Source organism: Carassius auratus, chromosome 40 (assembly GCF_003368295.1).
Source record: "Carassius auratus strain Wakin chromosome 40, ASM336829v1, whole genome shotgun sequence".
NCBI lineage: Eukaryota > Metazoa > Chordata > Actinopteri > Cypriniformes > Cyprinidae > Carassius > Carassius auratus.
In genome coordinates this window covers 1,724,272-1,744,992 of record NC_039282.1, presented here as the reverse complement: position 1 = coordinate 1,744,992, position 20,721 = coordinate 1,724,272, and the positions used below count along the sequence as shown (strand labels likewise).

Below are 20,721 nucleotides of genomic sequence, written 5' to 3'. Positions count from 1 at the left end.
TAACATTAATAATCCGTCTCTTTATTTTATTCATTTTATTCTTTATTATATCCAGCTGACAAGTTGTGATAAGTTCATAAACAGTGCACAATTAAGATTAAAAATAGTTCAAATTAAAAATAGAAATGTTGCACAACAATCTTAAAACAAAAAAATATTGATTAAAAACCAGTTCATATGTAAAGCCATAAAAACAAATTTTTTTCATTCACACACTCATTATTCATCTTACTTTTACTCTGCTACCAATGCAATAATTTCACATTTTGTGTGTTTGCTTTATCTAATTAGTCTGCTAATCACTAATTAGCTTGTTGTAGACTGCAAACCCTGAGGTGAAATTCCAAACAGTGTTTTTGTGTTGCAGCAATAACTATAACAGCAATAATAAGAGATTCCTGTTGTGTACAGCTGATGAGCTGATGAATGCTGTTGTCATGGTAAAATTCCAGGCAAAGATCATGGACAAGATACATTGTCTTTCATTGCTCCCTTCATCAAGTGTACTCTAGACGAAACACAAGAGCCCTGTTCCCTCCAAAGTCCCCACTTCAAGGCCTCTGCTCTAGGATGCTCACTTCTGACCGAAGAGACATTTGAAATGTGCTGGAGACTAAACTATCTAGTTTATTTAGCAGTTAAATGTTTAAATCATAATGGAGCTCTATGGTAAAACTGTGATGGACTGATATTTTTAAGTAGCCGCAAGAGGCTTGAATAGCACATTCTTTAAGCTGATTTTATTAACTGAAAGATTAGACAATTAAATAAATCATTACTTGCATGTCAAAGCAAAAACTAGAAAGACTAATATGTATATCTCATTTGTTCAGTAGTTGTTTCCCTCATAAGCTGAGAAGTTTCCAGTGAGAATGCTAGATTAGGTAACTAAGTAGTGAGCATCACCATCACAGCAATAAATATTCATTCTGAGGGCTCATGGTCACTTTGTTCTGTTTTTCAGTGTGCTACAAAGTATGATAGGACAAATCCAAGGAAACACAACATCACAGTCGATGGATTTCTAAAATGACTGAAGGCTGAAAAAAAAAAAAATCACAATGTGAAAACATTCCATGAACATTACATGATTTTATTAAGTTTATTAAGAAGATAAATAATGCTGTGAATATAAAAGTTTATTTACCACTGCCTGAAATTTTGCCAGTCTCTGATGATCCTGGTGAATTTGCTGACCCTAAGTATAATAGAAATAAAAACAATTAATGTATATAAATTCATATAAGTTTATTGCCACTCACTGTATCCAGTTTAGTCATTAATCCTCTCTAAAGAGTTGTTTACATTAAAAGTTAAAGGGTTAGTTCACAGAAAATGAAAATTATGTTAATTATGTTAACATTAAGAACTCACCCTCATGTCGTTCCAAACCCGTAAGACCTTCGTTTATCTTCAGAACACAGTTTAAGATATTTTAGATTTAGTCCGAGAGCTCTCAGTCCCTCCATTGAAGCTGTGTGTACGGTCTACTGTCCATGTCCAGAAAGGTAAGAAAAACATCATCAAAGTAGTCCATGTGACATCAGAGGGTCAGTTGGAATTTTTTGAAGCATCGAAAATACATTTTGGTCCAAAAATAGCAAAAACTATGCCTTTATTCATCATTGTCTTCTCTTCCGGGTCTTTTGTGAAAGAGTTCAAATCACAAAAATTCAATGATATCCGGTTCGCGAATGAATCACTTGATGTATCCGGATCTTCTTGAACCAGTTCAGCAAATCAAACTGAATTATTTGAAACGGTTCTCGTCTCCAATACGCATTAATCCACAAATAACTTAAGCTGTTCACTTTTTTAATGTGGCTGACACTCCCTCTGAGTTCAAACAAACCAATATCCCGGAGTAATTCATTTACTCAAACAGTACACTGACTGAACTGCTGTGAAGAGAGAACTGAAGATGAACACCGAGCCGAGCCAGATAACGAACAATAGACTGAGTCGTTCACGAGTGAAGAACCGTTTCTGTCAGACGCGTCTGATTCGTGAACCGAGGAGCTGATGATACTGCGCATGTGTGATTCAGCGAACTCATTCTTTTGATGATTGATTCTGAACTGATTCTGTGCTAGTATTATGAGCGCTGGTAAACCGAAGGCTTGAATGAAGGGCAATCATCGCAAATAATGTCATTACGTCGAGTGCAAAAGAACCGGTGAACCGTTGTCTTCAACCGGTTTATTGAATCGAATTGTCTGGAAGAATCGGTTCGCTGAAAAGAACCGAACTTCCCATCACTACTGGTGATCTGAAAACCGATGCAACCGGTTCTTGACTCGAGGAAGAGTCATTCGTTTGTTCGTTATCTGGCTCGGCTCGGTGTTCATCTTCATCTCTCTCTTCACATCAGTTCAGTCAGTGTACTGTTTGAGTAAATGAATTACTCCGGGATATTGGTCTGTTTGAACACAGAGGGAGCGTCAGTCACATTAAAAAAGTTAACAGCTTAAGTAATTTGTGGATTAATGCGTATTGGAGAAGTGAACCGTTTAAAACGATTCAGTTCGATTTGGTGAACTGGTTCAAAAAGATCGAATGATTTGTTCGCAAACCGGATATCATTGAACTGTTGTGTTTTGAACTCTCTCACACAGACACGGAAGAGAAGACAATGCTAAATACAGTCGTAGTTTTTGCTATTTTTGGACCAAAATGTATTTTCGATGCTTCAAAAAATTCTAACGGACCCTCTGATGTCACATGGACTACTTTGATGATGTTTTTCTTACCTTTCTGGACATGGACAGTGTACCGTACACACAGCTTCAATGGAGAGACTGAGAGCTCTCGGACTAAATCTAAAATATCTTAAACTGTGTTTCGAAGATAAACGGAGATCTCCATGGTTTGGAACGACATGAAGGTGAGTTATTAATGACATAATTTTCATTTTCCTGTGAACTAACCCTTTAAGTCCATAATAAAATCCTAAAAGCTTAAGTGAGAGAGGAATTATTCTTGACACAACTGAAAGCTCAGAAAACATATTATGTGCATATGGTTTATAGGCATCATGTTTCATGCTGTGCTTATTAATCAATTTATCAAAATATTGTACATTTTTGCAAACTTGAAAATAAGTGTTTTTCTCCTTTTGTGTTCCAAAAAAAATAAAAGGTTATGGCCATTAGATAAAGACCAGTGTGAGAAAACAATTATTTCAGTTTTATTTCTTGGTAACCTATCCCTTTAATGCAGTGGTCTCCAACATGGTGCCCGCGGGGAGTCTCTGAGTCGCCCGCCAAGCACGTTCTATAAATAGCCTGAATTGTAATCTTTCATTTTTTTTTTTTTTTATGATAATGGCATAAATTAAAAAATAACTATTGGTGAAATTCCATATACCATTAAAACATAATTAAATAATGAAAAAATTTAATGTAATTTGTGTAATGGCAATCATTCAGAATGAATGCAATGCACGCATACAGAGCGCGTGAACTCTGTGACGCCCAGATACACAAATCAGACACCTCTGTAATAAACATGGAGATGTTAGTCCCGTCCGAATTGGTACATGAAAATCGCAGACGTCAGGTGGTAAGAATCGAAACTCAAACGTAGTTTAGAAAACTAGTCCCGTCCAATTAGGGCTATAGGCTACATTACAGTTGTGCAAAAAAAAAAAAAAAATGTCACTTCTGTGAGTTGAGGCAGTCGCGGGCAGACGGTAACGTACATACATGAGATAAATTGAACTATAAAAAATATTAATTATAGCTGATGATGGAAGTCATGCAAAAAAGAAGACTTATTATTTCAACGAGGAGTGGGAGACAGATATGGAATTATATTTCCGGACTGTATTTGCAATTGCGTTTTCAATTTGTGGACGCATAAAATGTGACATAATCCAAACGCAAATGCTTCACCAACGTTAAAGATAAAGCTGTATGCCTCATCTGTGGAGCTAGCATTGCGGTTGCCAAGAGACACAATGCGGAGAGACATTTCACCACAACCCACAAGACCTTCAATGTTCGTTATCCACCAGGTACATCACTTAGAAAAGAAAATGTTAGTGAGATGAAAACAACATTAAGCAGGCAGCAATCATTTTTTTACAAAACCCGCTAAAAACTCACAGGCTGCAACCGAAGCTTCATTTAGAGTTGCTCATTTTTTAACGAAACACAAAAAACCTTTCTCTGATGGTGAAATTGTCAAGGGAGCAATGACTTTGATAACCAACACTCTGTTTAAAGATCACAAGAATGGAAATTAAATAATGTCCTCAGAGTCCGATGTTCAACTCTCTCTCGTGCGCGCTCTCTCTCCAGCTCGCTCGCGCGCTCTTCGTCTCGCGTGCGCGCACCTTTCTTGTTCTCTTTGGGTCTAGCACGGCAGAGGAGCATCGTTTTAATTTGGTTAAACACAAATATTATGTTGCTTTTCTAATTTTACATCCAAGTATAGCCGAAATCATTCAGTCACTATTTCATATTTATGCCGTTGTTCTTTTTCGCTTTCCCCCCGTGATTTTGTCACGAATATAAGACGACCCCCCATTTTTCAGCCTATTTTTAGGACAAAAAATTGTCTTATATTCAGGTATATACGGTAATTATAAATTCAATTGTCATAATATTTAACAATATTACTGTTTGTTGTTGTATTTTTCAAAACTTGAAGCTCTGTGTGTGTGTGTGTGTGTGCCTATATCAAACAAGTAGCCCTCAAGACTCTCTATTTTATCCCTTCAGGGAGCCCTCACTGACAAAAAGGTTGGAGACCCCTGCTTTAATGTATGTTGTTTTTCATTTTGAATAGTTTTATTTATACATATTTGCATATTTAAATATTTGCAATAAAAAAGTAAATTATTTGCAATTCCAATAAAGGCAATTAAAATTAAAATTTGTAAACGACTCTTATCCAAGTGACGGTAAGATATCAGCATTTCTTTTAAACCAAAGCAAATATGAAAGATAAAACTAGCCATGAAGAAATCTGAATTTCAACTTCTGGGCAATGACTTTCTGGTGTTGTGCTGACATTTTGACATTTAGCTCAACTGTATCCCATTTCTGTGGATCATTTTTCAGATTTTTCTGCACTTTGAGTTTACATTGAATAAAAGCCTATATTAAATCTGTTCATCCTATAAAGTGATCAAGTCTTTTCAGAAAATTTGGACAAAACAGCTTATGGATTAGTTTCAAGATCTCTTTACAATAACAGCAATAATAAGAGATTCCTGTTGTGTACAGCTAATGAGCTGATAAATGCTGTTGTCAGGGTAACATTCCAGGCAAAGATCATGGAAAAGATACATTGTCTTTCATTGCTCCCTTCATCAAGTGTACTCTAGTCTAGACCAGTGGTTGTCAACCTGTGGTATGGCAACTGGGCCGCCAATTACTATTAAAAGAAATAATAATATTGTTAATATATGTAAAAATGTCTAAGTCATAACATCATAACATCATTTCATATATATAATTAAAAAACAAAAAAAATTATATTAAACTGTTTCTATGCTTCCTCTATTCGAGCTTGCTGATTGGTTTAAGAATAAGCCACCAATTTATCTTAGATATTTTTGCTGCATATGCTACAGAACAACAAATTCAAACGTGCATAAATGGCTGCCAACATGTTCCGTCCTGACTGCTTGCTCCGCTGACTGTCTACCCACTGCCGAGCTGGATGTTTTTCCCGTTTTACTGAGCGGTGCCAGTCCGAGTTATTTTCTGTTCATTTTCAGACCATTCTAGGGCTGTGCGATTAATCGAAATTGTCATAAAATCACAATTTGAGCATCGTGATTTCTAAATCGCTTTATAGCACGATTTTCCGCGGCCCTGACAGAACAGAACAGACTGGGCATATGCCTAACTCCAGGTTCACACACTGTCTGTGATGCGCCTTTTTTACGAGCCCATGTTAACGGATCAGTGCTCACACTGCACGCAGTAAAAGGCTGGAAATAAAAATAATTAATATCATGAGCATAGAGAGAATTGTGAGTGCAGGACGCAGTTTAAGTGAGAGGAGACACGTTTTAAGTACGCGCACTCTCTCCGGGCAAGCACTTCTGGTTTTGTGACAGAGCAAAGGAAATCTGCGTGCGAGAGATTCGTGCTCGTGCATTATTTAAATGTGCATTCGCGTAAAACTCATGGATGAGTTTTTGTTGGCTACAACACGCTTGATTCTTGATGTCTGTGTGTCTAAACTAAATAATTTTTTCATTATGTAGAACTAAGTTTTAAAAAGTTGTATTACGGCAAAAATGCTGGATCCCTTTTATATCCACCTAATTTATGTACACAGTAAAGAAACCTGAACTCGTGCATTCAGGTCACTCCATGACAATTAGTCCAAACCATAATCAATATCATAAGATTACCTTTGCTGTGGTCTGTCTATATGATATAATTCAGTTACCACAGTCACACAAAATCTAAAGTTAATAACTGAAGGGTCTAGATCCCAACTAAAGCAAACACTGACCACTATAATGGTGACACACAAATTGTGATTTTTCTCGATTGGTGATTCTGCTTGTTAACATTAGGTGTCTTCAAATAATGGTCAATCATAACTTAATTAACTTCTTAATTATCTCATTAACTTCAACTCTGCTTCAGTGTTACTTTTAACACTGCTTCAGTGTTTATATGAGTCCACACTCAGAGTGTTAAATTAACACTGGGGATTTTGCTGTGTAAAGCATATAATTGTGTGTAAAAATCTTGATTAAAATCAAATTCTCAAAATTAATCAAAGAAACCGCAATAGCACAGCCCTAGTTCAATCAATAAATACAGTTAACAATCTAGCTTCTGAGTACTAAGTTATTAACCCAACAATAGCGGGGTCAGTTAAAATTAGGGCCGGGACTCAATTAAAAAAATTAATCTAATTAATTAGAGGCTTTGTAATTAATTAATCGAAATTAATCGCATTTTAATCGCAGATAAATATTTGACCTGAGAACAGTGAGAAGTAATTTTTTTTCACATGGATTTATAGTATACCATAGAATAATGAATACATAAGCTTAAGCAACAAAATATTGTTTATTTTTGTTCAACCAAGTCTAGCAGACCAGTGCAATTTTTGCCATGAAGTGTAGCAATAGCATATTTAGAAACAATTTAGAAATAGTATATTTCAGAAATTCAGGTAGCTTATAGGTGCTGGGACCTTCTGTAAAGTGTTTTTTTTATTTTTAAGTAAAACACAACACTGTCAATTACATTTAGACCATTGGAAACACTGACTATTAGAAAACATCTCTTTGTTGCTTCAGAGGCCATAACATACTAAGTCCAACTCTCAATAACCTTGGCCAAAACAATAAAGAGTTCAACATAAACTGTTGCACCAACAAAATAATACATAGTTCAACATAAAGTGTAAAGTCCACGCTAGCTGCTATATGTTTTGCGTTGAGGTGATACTTGAGGCTCAATGTGCTGCAGTGATATGCGAACGCTAGTTGGTGCTCCAGTATAATCGGTCCACTGAAACTCATCCAGTGAGAAACGTTCCGCGGTGCAAAAATAAGTTATTAAAAATGCGGGAATTTTTTTTCTGTAATTAATTAATCTTAGTTAATGCGTTATTTTTTGTGTAATTAATTAATCTCAATTAACGCGTTAAAGTCCCGGCCCTAGTTAAAATATATATATATATTTTTTTTTATTTATTTTTTTTTTTGCATTGGGCCGCGCAAACATATGTGTTTGGTTGTGTGGGCCACGAGATGAAAAAGGTTGGGAACCACTGCTCTAGATGAAACATAAGAGCCCTGTTCCCTCCAAAGTCCCCACTTCAAGGCCTCTGCTCTAGGATGCTCACTTCTGACTGGAGAGACATATGAAATGTGCTGGGGAGTAAACCATCTAGTTTATTTAGCAGTTAAATGTTTATATCATAATGGAGCTCTATGGTAAAACTGAGATGAACTGATATTTTTAAGTAGCCGCAAGAGGCTTGAATAGTACGTTCTTCTATAAGCTGATTTTATTAACTGAAAGATTAGACAATTAAATTAATCATTACTTGCATGTCAAAGCAAAAACTAGAAATAGTAATATTTATATCTCATTTGTTCAGTAGTTGTTTCCCTCAAAAGCTGAGAAGTTTCCAGCTATGCAGTGAGAATGCTAGATGAGGTAACTAAGGCCCAATCCCATTTATATCCCTTAGCCCAGGGATAGACAATTCCGGTCCTGGAGGGCCACTCTCCTGCAGAGTTTAGCTCCAACCCTAATTAAACACACCTGAACAAGGCAATCAGTGTTTTCGGGATTGCTAGATAGCAGAAGTGGACACTCCAGGAGTCAGAAAGTAAAAGTCCTGCCATATGTTTATTCCACCCATGAACTCAGCAGCTGATTTCACCAGAGAAGGAATCAAGTCATTCCTTTCAAGTCACCAACAAGTCTCAAGTTAAATCCCAAGTTCTCAAAGAGTTAAAGTTAATGAGCTAATTAAGTGACTAATTAAATGAAGATTGTGCATTAGTGATGAACACCTGCTGTTATTGAGAATTACAGAGGATCAGATGTCTTATTGGTTAAAATGATGCCACCATCATGGAAATAAGTGTTTGATTTAGTTGTGCTCTTGACCCTTGATTTGCTGTGCTAGATCTTTCTCTGTAGCCCTATAAGTGATGTTGTAGAAACGAGAGCTCAGTGGTGTACAATAAACATATGGGCACAAGTAGCTGGTGAATATATTCAAAATAATGTATTTTTCATAAGTTTACATTTTGAATAATTGTCCCAGTGAAACTACAGCACGCAAAAAAGGCACTACATTATTTACAGAGAATAGACTTTAAATCTGTGTGCTACATACAAGAATTTGAACTCCAGTGCTTTTTAGACACACACATATATCAAGAACCAGCATATGAATCTCTGCAATGGTGACAATGAACAAAATGCTTCATGTTGCAATACATGAAAACACCCATAATGCACTGCAGTATGAATAATTATTTGTCACCACTATTGAGGATCATAAGATAAATGATCATGACTTAATGCATAAATCCTAAAAAAAAAATTTTGTTCCTCTTAATATTGAACTATTATGGTGGTCATATATAATAAAATAGTGTTTATTTTTTTAAGAAAAATAAATCTGAATCAAGATCATACAGTCATCAAAAGCATAAGTTACCTGCTAGTTTGTTCTTGAATTGCACATAAGTTTGCAGTAAAACAGTTATGCATTTGCTTAGAAGCAAACTTATTAAAACTGCTAAAGGCTCCAGAGCCCAAAGGAAGTAAATACTGACCACAATTATGGTGACAAAGATATTTTTATAGCTCTTGTGTTTCTCTTTTCTTCAGTGATGTTGATTGTTAACAGTAGGTGTTCATCACTAATGCACAATCTTCATTTAATTAGTCACTTAATTATCAAATTAACTTTATCTCTTTGAGGACTTGGGATTTTACTTAAGACTTGTTGGTGACTTGGAGGGAATGACTTGATTCCTCCTCTGCTGAAATCAGCTGCTGAGTTCATGGGTGGAATAAACTTATGGCAGGACTTTTACTTTCTGAACTCCTCGAGTGTCCACCTCTGCTAGATAGATACAGGCAGGTGAGTTTTTATGAGGGCTGAAGCTAAACTCTGCAGGATAGTGGCCCTCCAGGACCGGAGTTGTCTATCCCTGCCTAAGCCCTTCCCCATTCCGTTTAGCATGTTCACATGAAGGGGTAGAGGTGTCTCGATTCTCTTTTGGTTGGAGGGCTAGGGGTAAGGGGAAGGGCCAGATAGCCCTTCAAACGAAGATTTTTCAGGACCACACTTCAAACGAAGGGGTATGAAATATCTCGGCAACATGGCTGCTTCAGCGAACAAAAAGACACATAAATGTAAGCTTTTTTTGGCATTAACAAAGATTTTAACGAAAAGTAATAATTTGTTTTATGTTACTGTGGCGAGTGGGGCGGGGCCGAGAGGCGTGGGAACGAGGAGTGAGGCCAGGTGTAGTGATTGGAGATGAGCTACACCTGCGCCCCACCGCCGGTCTTGAGTCCCACGTAGGAGATGGAAGGATATAAAACTGGAGTGACGACCGTGAAGGACGAGAGAGGACCAGGCCTGGGACATTAGTTTATGTGTTTGCTTTTTATTTGTGCGCGTCAGTCGCCGTGAGGGGCTGACGCGCTGTTTTGTGTTTATTTTTGAATATTAAAATTATGTTTTGATTGTGCGCCTTTCCCCGCCTCCTTCTTCCTGATGTATAGGAAGTTTGTATGTTACAGTGGTGCCGAAGCCCGGGAGAAGGAGGGACGCGCTGCTGAAGATCCCTCGCCGCTGTGGTGAATCCGCGGTGCCCTCGAGCTGGCGAGGTATGTGCCGCCAGGGATGCTCGAGGCGGTGGGCTGGAGCGAGTTGCCGGGGACGGGCGAGCTCGCTGCTGGCCGCCCACGATATGGAGGGGCGGCTGCCGTCCGTGAGGGAGCGGAGGAGTCGGCGCCGTTCGCCAGGGGGCCGGAGCCTGCCGCCTCCGCGAAGGAATCCGGAGGGGCAGGGAACGGGGGACTCCTGCCGGCTGCCCAAAACCGGAGGAGCCGTCGCCGTCCATCGGGCGGCGGAGGAGTGTCGCGCCGTCCGCCGAGGGCCGTCCAGTGCCACCGCCAGGCACCGCCGAGGAGATCACCCAGCTGGTGGAGGGCCGAGCAGCAGTGCGTCTGGGAACCGGATTTTTTTTTTTTTTCCTCTCTCCCCTCTCTCGTCCTTGTCGCTCCTCCTTCCATCTCCTTTTCTCTCGCCTCGTCTGTCCTATCCCCAGGTTCCTGCAGGTCCCCGTGAGCGGTCCCCCCCGGAGGGAAGGGGGGGGGGGGGGAGTAGAGCGCAGTCTCGAGGGTACCCCCCGGCCTGCGAGGGGCGATGGGGGTATGTGGCGAGTGGGGCGGGGCCGAGAGGCGTGGGAACGAGGAGTGAGGCCAGGTGTAGTGATTGGAGATGGGCTACACCTGCGCCCCACCGCCGGTCTTGAGTCCCACGTAGGAGATGGAAGGATATAAAACTGGAGTGACGACCGTGAAGGACGAGAGAGGACCAGGCCTGGGATATTATTTATGTTTGCTTTTTATTTGTGCGCGTCAGTCGCCGTGAGGGGCTGACGCGCTGCTTTGTGTTTATTTTGAATATTAAAATGGGTTTTGATTGTGCGCCGGTTCCCGCCTCCTTCTTCCCGATCAATATGGAGATTTGAATATCGTTACAGTTACATTCAATCATGACTTCATATTAACGGTCATTTAACTCAAAGAAATGTATGCAAATAATCGCTAATATTTGCTGATGTCATATCATTATAGACTGCGCAACAGTACCACAACAATTTTTCATGTCTGATCAGGGCGATAACCACCTTAGACATTGATGGGGGCTAGTCCCCCAAAAAATTACAAATTGCAAAAACCCTTTTCTCAAATATTGCCTATTCGAGAGAGAAAGAGAGAGAGAGAGAGAGAGAGAGAGAGAGAGAGAGAGAGAGATATGGAGGTTGCGTATATCTGTGCGTTTATCTTTTTAGAGTGAGTTTACTTAAAAACAGCGATTGTATCCTCTCGTTGCTGGAAAATATAATGTAGCAAATCAGTATTTCAACTGTATTTAAAAAAAGTTGTGGGGCAGCATTGACAAGTTTCTTTTCTTCTGGATGTGTGAGCTGCGTGATTTCCAATATTGTGTGTGTGTCAGTAAGGAGCTCATTAATACAGAATGATAATTAAAGGCTCTAATGCACACCAGTATATGTATGTATTGTAAGAACTAGACCACGAATGATGACGTGTGATGTCATGGTAGTGGTGTCAATATAAAAGTTTATTTACCATTGGCTGGAATATTGTCACCAATCCTTGATGATCCTGGTGACTTTGTTGACTCTAAGTAAAATAGAAATAAAAACAATGAATGTATATAAATTCATATAAGATATTGTCAATCACTTTAACCAGTTTAGTCATTCATCCTCTCTAAAGAGTTGTTTACATTAAAAAAGTGGATAATAAAATCCCAAAACCCTAAGTGAGAGAGGAATTATTCTTGACACAACAGAGAACTCAGAACAGAAATGATATGCATATGGTTTATAGGCATCATGTTTCATGCTGTGTTTATTAATCTTAATTTATCAAAAGTTTTACATTTTTGCAAACTTGAAAGGAAGATTTTTTTTTTAATTCTCCTTTTGTGTTCTGAAAAAAGAAAAGGTTATGGCCATTAGATAAAGACCAGTGTGAGGAAACAATTATTTCAGTTTAATTTCTTGGTAACCTATCCCTTTAATGCATGTTGTTTTGCATTTTGTATAGTTTTATATATATATATATATATATATATATATATATATATATATATATATATAGGTATATATATATATATATATATATATATATATATATATATATATATATATATATATATATATAACTATATTTGAATATTTGCAATAAAAAGTCGATTATTTGTCATTCCAATAAAGGCAATTAAAATTAACATTTGTGGAACAACTCTTATCCAAGTAACGGTAAGATATCAGCATTTCTTTTAAACCAAAGCAAATATGAAAGATAAAACTACACAGCAAAATCCCCAGTTTTAATTTAACACTCTGAGTGTGGACACATATAAACACTGAAGCAGTGTTAAAAGTAACACTGAAGCAGAGTTGAAGTTAATGAGATAATTAAGAAGTTAATTGAGTTATGATTGACCATTATTGAAGAAACATGATGTTAACAAGCAGAATCACCAAACGAGAAAATCACAATTTGTGTGTCACCATTATAGTGTTCAGTGTTTGCTTTAGTTGGGATCTGGGCAAAAATCATTGGGTGTTAATGATTATGTTTTAATGTAATTGTTGCTTGACCTTAAACACTGAACTCATTTACAGTCTCTTCATTAAGATTATCAATCGTTATTGATTGTAATGGCTTTGATTCCACAATGAAAGAGTTTGTCTTCTCTATACATTTTGTAGGCATCTCTTGTAAGTGATTCAGATTTTTATTAATTTTTTTATTAAAGAATTCTAATTTTGGGCACACACAGATAACAATAATCAACGTATGAATCTCAACAACGGTGACAAACAACATATTCAGATAAACAGACCAACTCTGAACATCACAAAACTAGATACAAAAAATGAACATAAAAACAGCAAAAATAAAATATAGTTTGAATAAAAAGTTAAAAAGACAGTTCAGCTCATAATTTAGTTATGCCGCAATGCATGATGGGAGCCATGGATGAGTTTTTATTGGCTACAACATGCTTTTTTTTGTAGAACTAACTTAAAAATGTCATGTTATGGCAAAAATGTTGGATCACTTTTTTTCCACCTAATTTATGAACACAGTAAATAAACCTGAACTCAGGCATTCAGGTCATTCCATTAATAAAATTAATCCTAACCACAATCAACACCATAAGATTGCCTTTGCTGTGGTCTGTCTGTATGTTACCACATCCACACAAAATCTAAAGTTTTTGGTTCATCTACTTATTAATACCACTTCCTGTGAACATTGAGTTTTTTAGGTTTTTCCACAAGTTGAGTGGACTTTGTTGCTTTCTTCATTTGGAAGCTGTCATCTTGAAATCTTGTATCCATCTCTATTGCTTACAACACTCTGGGAGCCTCTTTAAGTTCATTTGAGAAAAGCAGGCATGGCATACAGTATAAAGCAGTTTTGTGCTTTTGCTGTAAGCAGGTCAATCCCTTCTGAGCTTTTCTCTTACACTGGCAGCTTTTGTGAACTGCAAATATCCTGGAAATTGCTTCCCTTGTGAATCTACTGGCAGCTCCTTCAATACTAATAAAGTCTGTACATTTTGGACTGTAAATTAAGAAAACTACACCATATTCATTTAATATGCACATATATATCATGAGCTGTTACACACTGACACCATTTACATAATAAAAAAGTAATTCTATCATTTGTATACAACAACTACAAAGTTTTCTAAAGCTCACTTTTTTCCCCTAAATGTCTAAATCAACTCCTCCTCCTCTCCCTGTATCAGACCTTCTTTAGTTTATTTGAAAACCTGCGCTAACATGAACTAACAATTAACAGTTGTAGTTTTTATTAACAAATCTTAATATAAAAATGAATAAATACTGTAACAAATGTATTGCTTATTGTTAGTTATTAACTAACATTGCTAATAGTTCCATAGAGAATCTATCACTGTCAAAGAAACCTGTGCTTCAGACAACCTCAGCAGAGCCACAAACTGATCACCTCCACGCCACACTGAACTGAGGCAGTCATTAAAGCAAAAGGAGCCTCTACCAAGTATTGTGTACATGTACAGTAAATTAACATACTTTCCAGAAAGCCAACAATTCACAAAAATATATATTTTTTATTGGATTCATGAAGTATTCTAACTTGTAGAGATTGTGAATTGGTGGGTTTTTGTTAAATGTGAGCCAAATCGTCACAATTAAAAGAACCAAAGACTACTTCAGTGTGTGTGCACTGAATTTATTTAATAGACAAGTTTCACAAATTGAGTTGAATAAATGAAATAAATGAACTTTTCCACGACATTGTGATTTATGAGATGCATCTGTAGCAACCGTACTGAATGTGTATAATCTGACACACATAAATACACAAACAGACTCTTTAAATGTTTTAGCTGAACAGAATGTCACCATGAAGTCAAAAATTATATTTTTTATTTTTTATGGAATGATTTCTCTGTGCACATCATTATTTGATTTTAAAAATGAATGTGCCAGTGTTATCTTAAATCAAAAACATTAACTTCCCATTGTATTTAAAATGCATTTCATTCTTAATATAGTTCAAATCTATTAACATATTAACTGAAATATCAAATGAGGCTTACTGATATAAAAATTATAATTAAACATCATTTGGATTACTACTTGTGGACAATGTCCATTTCTTAATTTTAATCCTAAAATGAGTTTTAATCTCACTAATGATGAAGGTTCTATGATCTCTGTATAATATGTGTCTTTAAATGCAGGATATTTGAGGTATACCTGAAGTATATTTGCAATAGTACCGCTTTAACACAATCAAATATACTTCAGTATATCTTTAGTTGGACTTCAGCACTACTTCAGCACCATAAAAAAGTGCATTAAGTTCAAACTTAATCCTTAAGCAATCTTTAAGTATACCAGTTGAGTATACTAAAAGTACAATTGCATGGTATTTTTATTAAGCACATAAAATGTAAATGTATTTGTAATATACTTGGCATGCAAAAAAAGTAACTTTTAGTATGTTTATTTTTCACTAGGTTCCCTCCTCTCACAACAACTCTTCTATGATGATTATGTGCACCAGCGTGAGGGCTGGACACTAACCCCTCCCCTCTAGCAACCTCTCACTCATGTAAAATTGTAGCAATTAACAAACAACAATGACCCAATAATCAAATCAATTCCCGACAAAAAAAAAAAAAAAAAAAAAGTCCCAAATTTTTTCCTGTTTGAGAAGTGATTTCAATGAGCCCATCTCAAACAAACCTCCCTGTAATTTACAAGTTCTTCATCAGCTGGTTCAGGCTTGTTTAATTTGGTTGTTTGTGGTAGAATGGATGTTCACAGAGCAAAGGAAACATCACTGCATTTTTATGACATATTTTATTTGTATCATCATCTCTGTGGCACACCTATTCTCTCTGGTTATGTATTTTGTTGTCTCTTGTGCAATTTCATCCCCCCTTCCTTCTCATTTTTTTTTCCATTTTAGTATTACTTTGCTCAGAATTTTGCACAATTTGTCAATGTTTGTCAGTGTTCTAGCAAGCTGCTTCTTTGCTGAGATTCATCTCTCAATCTGATCAGAATCCTATCTTGGATATATTCATCTTATATATAGTCCCCATATAGTCCCCTAACAAATTGCCTCCATCGTCTCCCCTACTCTGTGACTCTGATGAAAGTCTGCTAATTTGTGTATATAAAATTCTTTCAAAGGAATGAAGTGCTGGTCAAATGTCTGAATCACTACTTCATAGTTTTCCTTGTAGTCATCATTATCGAACGCAGACAATTTAAATACTGCACTCTCTGCTTCCTTCACCATGGAATAGATGATCTGCACATTGCCAAACTTTTCATGAACTTAAACCTGAGCATGGTCTTCAATCAACAAGGGTATATGCGATCACCTGAACTATTACCCCTTTTCTGGCACTGTTATGAAACATAAGGACTTCCATGCATACCGGAACCTGAACACATTACTGAATATGTCCATACAGATCACATACAGAATGACCAATTGGAAAGCTTGTGATAATATCCATTAACTATTTATCACAGAGTCTCCAGCTAGATTCTGACGCAGTAACAGCAACGACCAAAAATAAGGTTATTGTCCGTGAGCAAACTGCTTTAAAAACAGAAACTTATTAAAAATACCAAGAACCCCCTGTAGTTCCCTCACAAACACATTTGGGGAACCCTGATTTATGTTATCATTCGTTTTTAAAGCAACGTGGAGGTAATGCAAATACTTTGTAGATCATCTCTCTATTGTATGTGAATAAAAGATTCACAAATGCAGAAGAACATTCACAATATACTACTGCAGTCGGCTCTCTATTTTTGCCACATAAATACATTATTGCATAAATATATACAAATGCTCCTTGTGTATTAGTGGATTATACTGTACATTTTAAAATCTATATAAGCTTCTTATTACGCATTGATTCTTGCTTTTGTCAATCACCCTGCGCATTCCTGGATTTACATGTGCATTTGTTGCAGTGTCTGTGAACAAAAGATTAACAAAAATCCAGCTTCACTCCAGAAAATGCCAACTTTTCGGGCCACTATTTCGTTATTGATGTTTTTGTCATATTGGGTTTACCATCTACACACACACATACTAGAAAGCCGAGGCAGTACTGGACACTAATGCACTAATGCAAGAGTTTGGAAGAAGGATTTGACACCAACCAAACAACTTGAACTCTAAGGGGAAAAACAGACTTGAGTTTAATTGTGAAAGCATGTGAAAGGTGCTCTGCAGGCCTATTTGAAAACTTTTACTACTAACCTTTAGGATGAACAGTGAAAATGGCCTCCATGCCCGCATGGATGTGGTCGGTCACATGGCAGTGAAGCAGCCACTGCCCAGGACTTCCTGCAGTCAGCTCAATGGTCTGAAATGTTCCTGGGAACAGGTCGTATACATCAGCTCGATGAGAATGATTCATCTGAGGGAGAGAAAATCAGTGTTTGAGAGACATTTGAACACTTAAGCTGTATTTATGCATTCGTGTGTTTTGGGAGTGGATCTACGAGGGTGGCACGGAGGGGAGATCACCCTAGCATTCGGTATCTCAATGTATAAAATCTAAATGTAAGCAGTGTCTCCTAGTCTGCCTTTATCAGCAGAGCTTCAATATGATGAGATAAAAAGACGATGTAATGCAAAGGAATGGTAAAATGTCATTCTATTACTTGGTTTTCATAAGAAAAAACAAATGCTTATAGTAAATCAAAAACAGAAAGTGCAAACAGCAGAGCCCAACTAATGAATAACGCTTCTTATAGCCAAGTTATAGTTTTTATTGAATGATGCAAAAAGACTTACAAACACTAAGTTTGAATTCAAGGACTGCCTCTGCTCTTCACTGATCTCTGCTTTTATTATTCAGACAGATATTTTTACCATTCGGAAAAAAAAGAAAAAGAAAAATTATATATATATATATATACATTTTTTTTTTATTATTATTATTATTATTATTTTTTTTTTTTAACAATACAATTATAGCTTTGTGGTTCCTCTGAGGAAATGCACCTGATTCACATATATACAGACATGAATGTGTATGTCAGGTCATAAATTCACAAGAAATATGCTTGCTTTGGCATCAGCACTCCTCATTGTCCTCATGCCACCCCTTAGCCACTCCATAATTTTTTTTTTTTTTTTTCATCTGGTGTGTTTATGTATATACTTTGTAAATGAAGCTCTGAGCATGGAAATGCACAGTGTGCATGTCCACTTCATTCCCCAGTCCTATCAAGTACCACTCGGTCCTGTCATTCTCTGTCATATTCAACCCATGGAGATTAGCATACAACTTTCCATTAATGCCTGTGGAAGAGAGAGAGAATATCAAGTTCTTCAAAAAAGTCAATCTGAAGGCACCATGTACTCCAGTGAATTTGTAACATAGATAATGCACACGCGCGCGCGCACACACACACACACACACACACACACACACACACAATTACCATGCATTTTGTTGCTCTCCATAAATTCCCCATCATATTTGTCAAACTCTTCTGGGTCTGCCTTCATGTAAGTTTCTATGTTTTCATCCAGGTAGTGGGACTTATTTTCATCAAACACCAAAAAGAGGAGGGCAAACTCTTTATCAATGTCTTTTCTGCGTCTTTTGGTGTCCAGGGTTTTTTTGCGGCACACTATCAGTGGACCCACCAAACCACTCATCAAGTCCTGAAGAACATTCACAATGTAGAGCTGTAAATCTGTAAAAACTCACATTATCAACTTCACTTTCAGGTTTCATCTTCATACCTCAACTAAGCTGACCGAGGAGTAGTAGGCAAACGTTATACAGTTTGGATCACTGGGACCCGGACCTGATCGTTTTGGAATGGTCCAGGTGTATGTCATCGTATCACCTATAACACATGTAACACATGAACACAGAGAGGTTTACTTATTGGTATACTATTAAATCACTAGTTCCCAAATAAAAAGACAAATGAGAGAAATCTGTGTAATAACACACCTGGCTGAACACCATCCTGATGGGTTTTACTGGTCTTCACTCCATGGGCATGAATAGAATATGGCTTTGTGGCGTTGTTTTTAAACACAACTTGAATCGTCTCACCAACCTCAGCTCTAATGATGGGTCCTGCAGATAAAATGAGACTCACTATAGATTCACAAAAGCAAAGGTAATGAGCTAAACAAAGCTCTAACAATAGGGAATATTCATCTAACACTCATCTTTAAATGTGTGATGCTTATTGTTTTTGTTACTAATTACATCTCATATACACACATATACACACACATTTATATGTATACATTAATGATTATAGAGAAGCAGGTTTCAAAACGACTTACATAAATGCAAGATTTACAATTTAATCTTAAGGAGTGTTTTTTAGAAGAAGAAGAAAAAAGCAATTTACAATTCACACTTCCAAAATCAGATGTGCCATACCCATTATTTCCAAGTGCTCCTCCTCTGGACGCCTGGGTTTCCTTGTGTTAAATGTGTCATCTGTGTATTCACGAAACACCACCTTCTTATATTTACCACCAATCTGATTTCCTGATTGTTCAAGGAAAATACTTCCAGGGCTGAGAAAATCAGGAAAAGAAAGAAAAAAAAAAGATAATGTGTGCAGTAATGTGTCTAAATGTGTACACATTCTAGTAATCCAAAAATAACAATAAATAGGTAAATCTGTGTGGCTAGCTTTGTGTGAAATATAGAGTCTCAAGCACACATATGCTTTTAAGTTTGTGTGAATACCTTTTCAGCATTGTAAATTTGTGTTTCTCCAATTCCCATGTGCGGTCTGGGGCATAATCCCACTCCATTTCCTCTGCTGCTATATAGTAGTGCACTGTGGAGGGGAAATGTTCTGGTGCAGGAGTCACTGTCGAACAGGCCTTGACATTGTAATGTTGACGCATGCCGGCTTCATAGTGATCACCTGTACGACAGCTCAGCTCAAACTGGCCTGACAGGAGAAGAGCATACTGATGAGCAAATGTTTACTGTCAAAAGAATAATATCATCTGCATTTTGTTTATATATTTTAATAATTTAACAAAATAAAAAGCTTTTCATACATTATACATTTTATACCTAGCAGCAACTGTATATGGAAGCAGAAAACTGGCATAATCTTCCCTAACTTTGTTACACCATTGTTGTGCCAAATCCTACACCAATACACCAATCCACTACAGGATTGGGACACCACTACCATGACATCACACGCCATCATTCGTCGTCTAGCTCTTACAATACACACATATACTGGTGTGCATTAGAGCCTTTAATTATCGTTCTGTATTAATGATCTGCTTACTGACACACACACACATATCGGAAATCGCGCAGCTCACACATCCAGAAGAAAAGAAACTTGTCAATGCTGCCCCATGACTTTTATTAAATACAGTTTAAATACTGAATCGCTACATTATATTTTCCAGCTACGAGGGGATACAATCTCCATCTCTCTCTCTCTCTCTCTCTCTCTCTCTCTCTCTCTCTCTCTGTCTCTATCGAATAGGCAATATTTGAGAAAAGGGTTTAGCGATTTCTAATTATTGGGGGATAAGCCCCCATTAGTGTCTATGGCAGTTATCACCCTGATCAGACATACACTGTTAAAAATCGCTGTAAAAAATACGGCCAAATTTTGACAGTAACATACTGTTTTTCATTAAAACGGTGCATTCTGGGTAATATTGATCATTTTCGAGAAGGTAGCCTCCTGCTATATTTCGTAAATTAACAACGTTCAAATTCAACACTCAGCGGCTGTGTTTCAAATCACACCCTACACCCTCATTCACTATTCCCTACATGAGTTTACTAATATAGTCCACCTGACAGAGAGAATGAACACTAATGAGTGAATTCAGACAATGATCAACAGCTGCTGTTAATGAGTAGAATCAC

General features: G+C 37.1%; 1 protein-coding gene across 2 annotated transcripts in view; it reads right to left on the bottom strand.

Moving 5' to 3' along the window:
- The window catches only part of hephl1a (hephaestin-like 1a), a 36,549-nt gene continuing 15,828 nt past the window's right edge, over window positions 1–20,721 (bottom strand). The window contains exons 12-21 of one of the 2 annotated variants that reach the window (XM_026225905.1): window positions 19,558–19,768; window positions 19,243–19,382; window positions 18,799–18,927; window positions 18,582–18,688; window positions 18,275–18,500; window positions 17,992–18,131; window positions 17,082–17,241; window positions 11,844–11,897; window positions 1,148–1,198; window positions 1–1,040 (exon numbers count right to left, since the gene is read on the bottom strand). In XM_026225905.1, the coding sequence (XP_026081690.1) occupies window positions 961–1,040; window positions 1,148–1,198; window positions 11,844–11,897; window positions 17,082–17,241; window positions 17,992–18,131; window positions 18,275–18,500; window positions 18,582–18,688; window positions 18,799–18,927; window positions 19,243–19,382; window positions 19,558–19,768 (1,298 nt within the window). In that variant the 3' untranslated portion in view covers window positions 1–960. Of the gene's footprint in view, window positions 1,041–1,147; window positions 1,199–11,843; window positions 11,898–17,076; window positions 17,242–17,991; window positions 18,132–18,274; window positions 18,501–18,581; window positions 18,689–18,798; window positions 18,928–19,242; window positions 19,383–19,557; window positions 19,769–20,721 lie in introns of those variants that run through there. The other variant, XM_026225907.1, reaches the window with a different exon arrangement.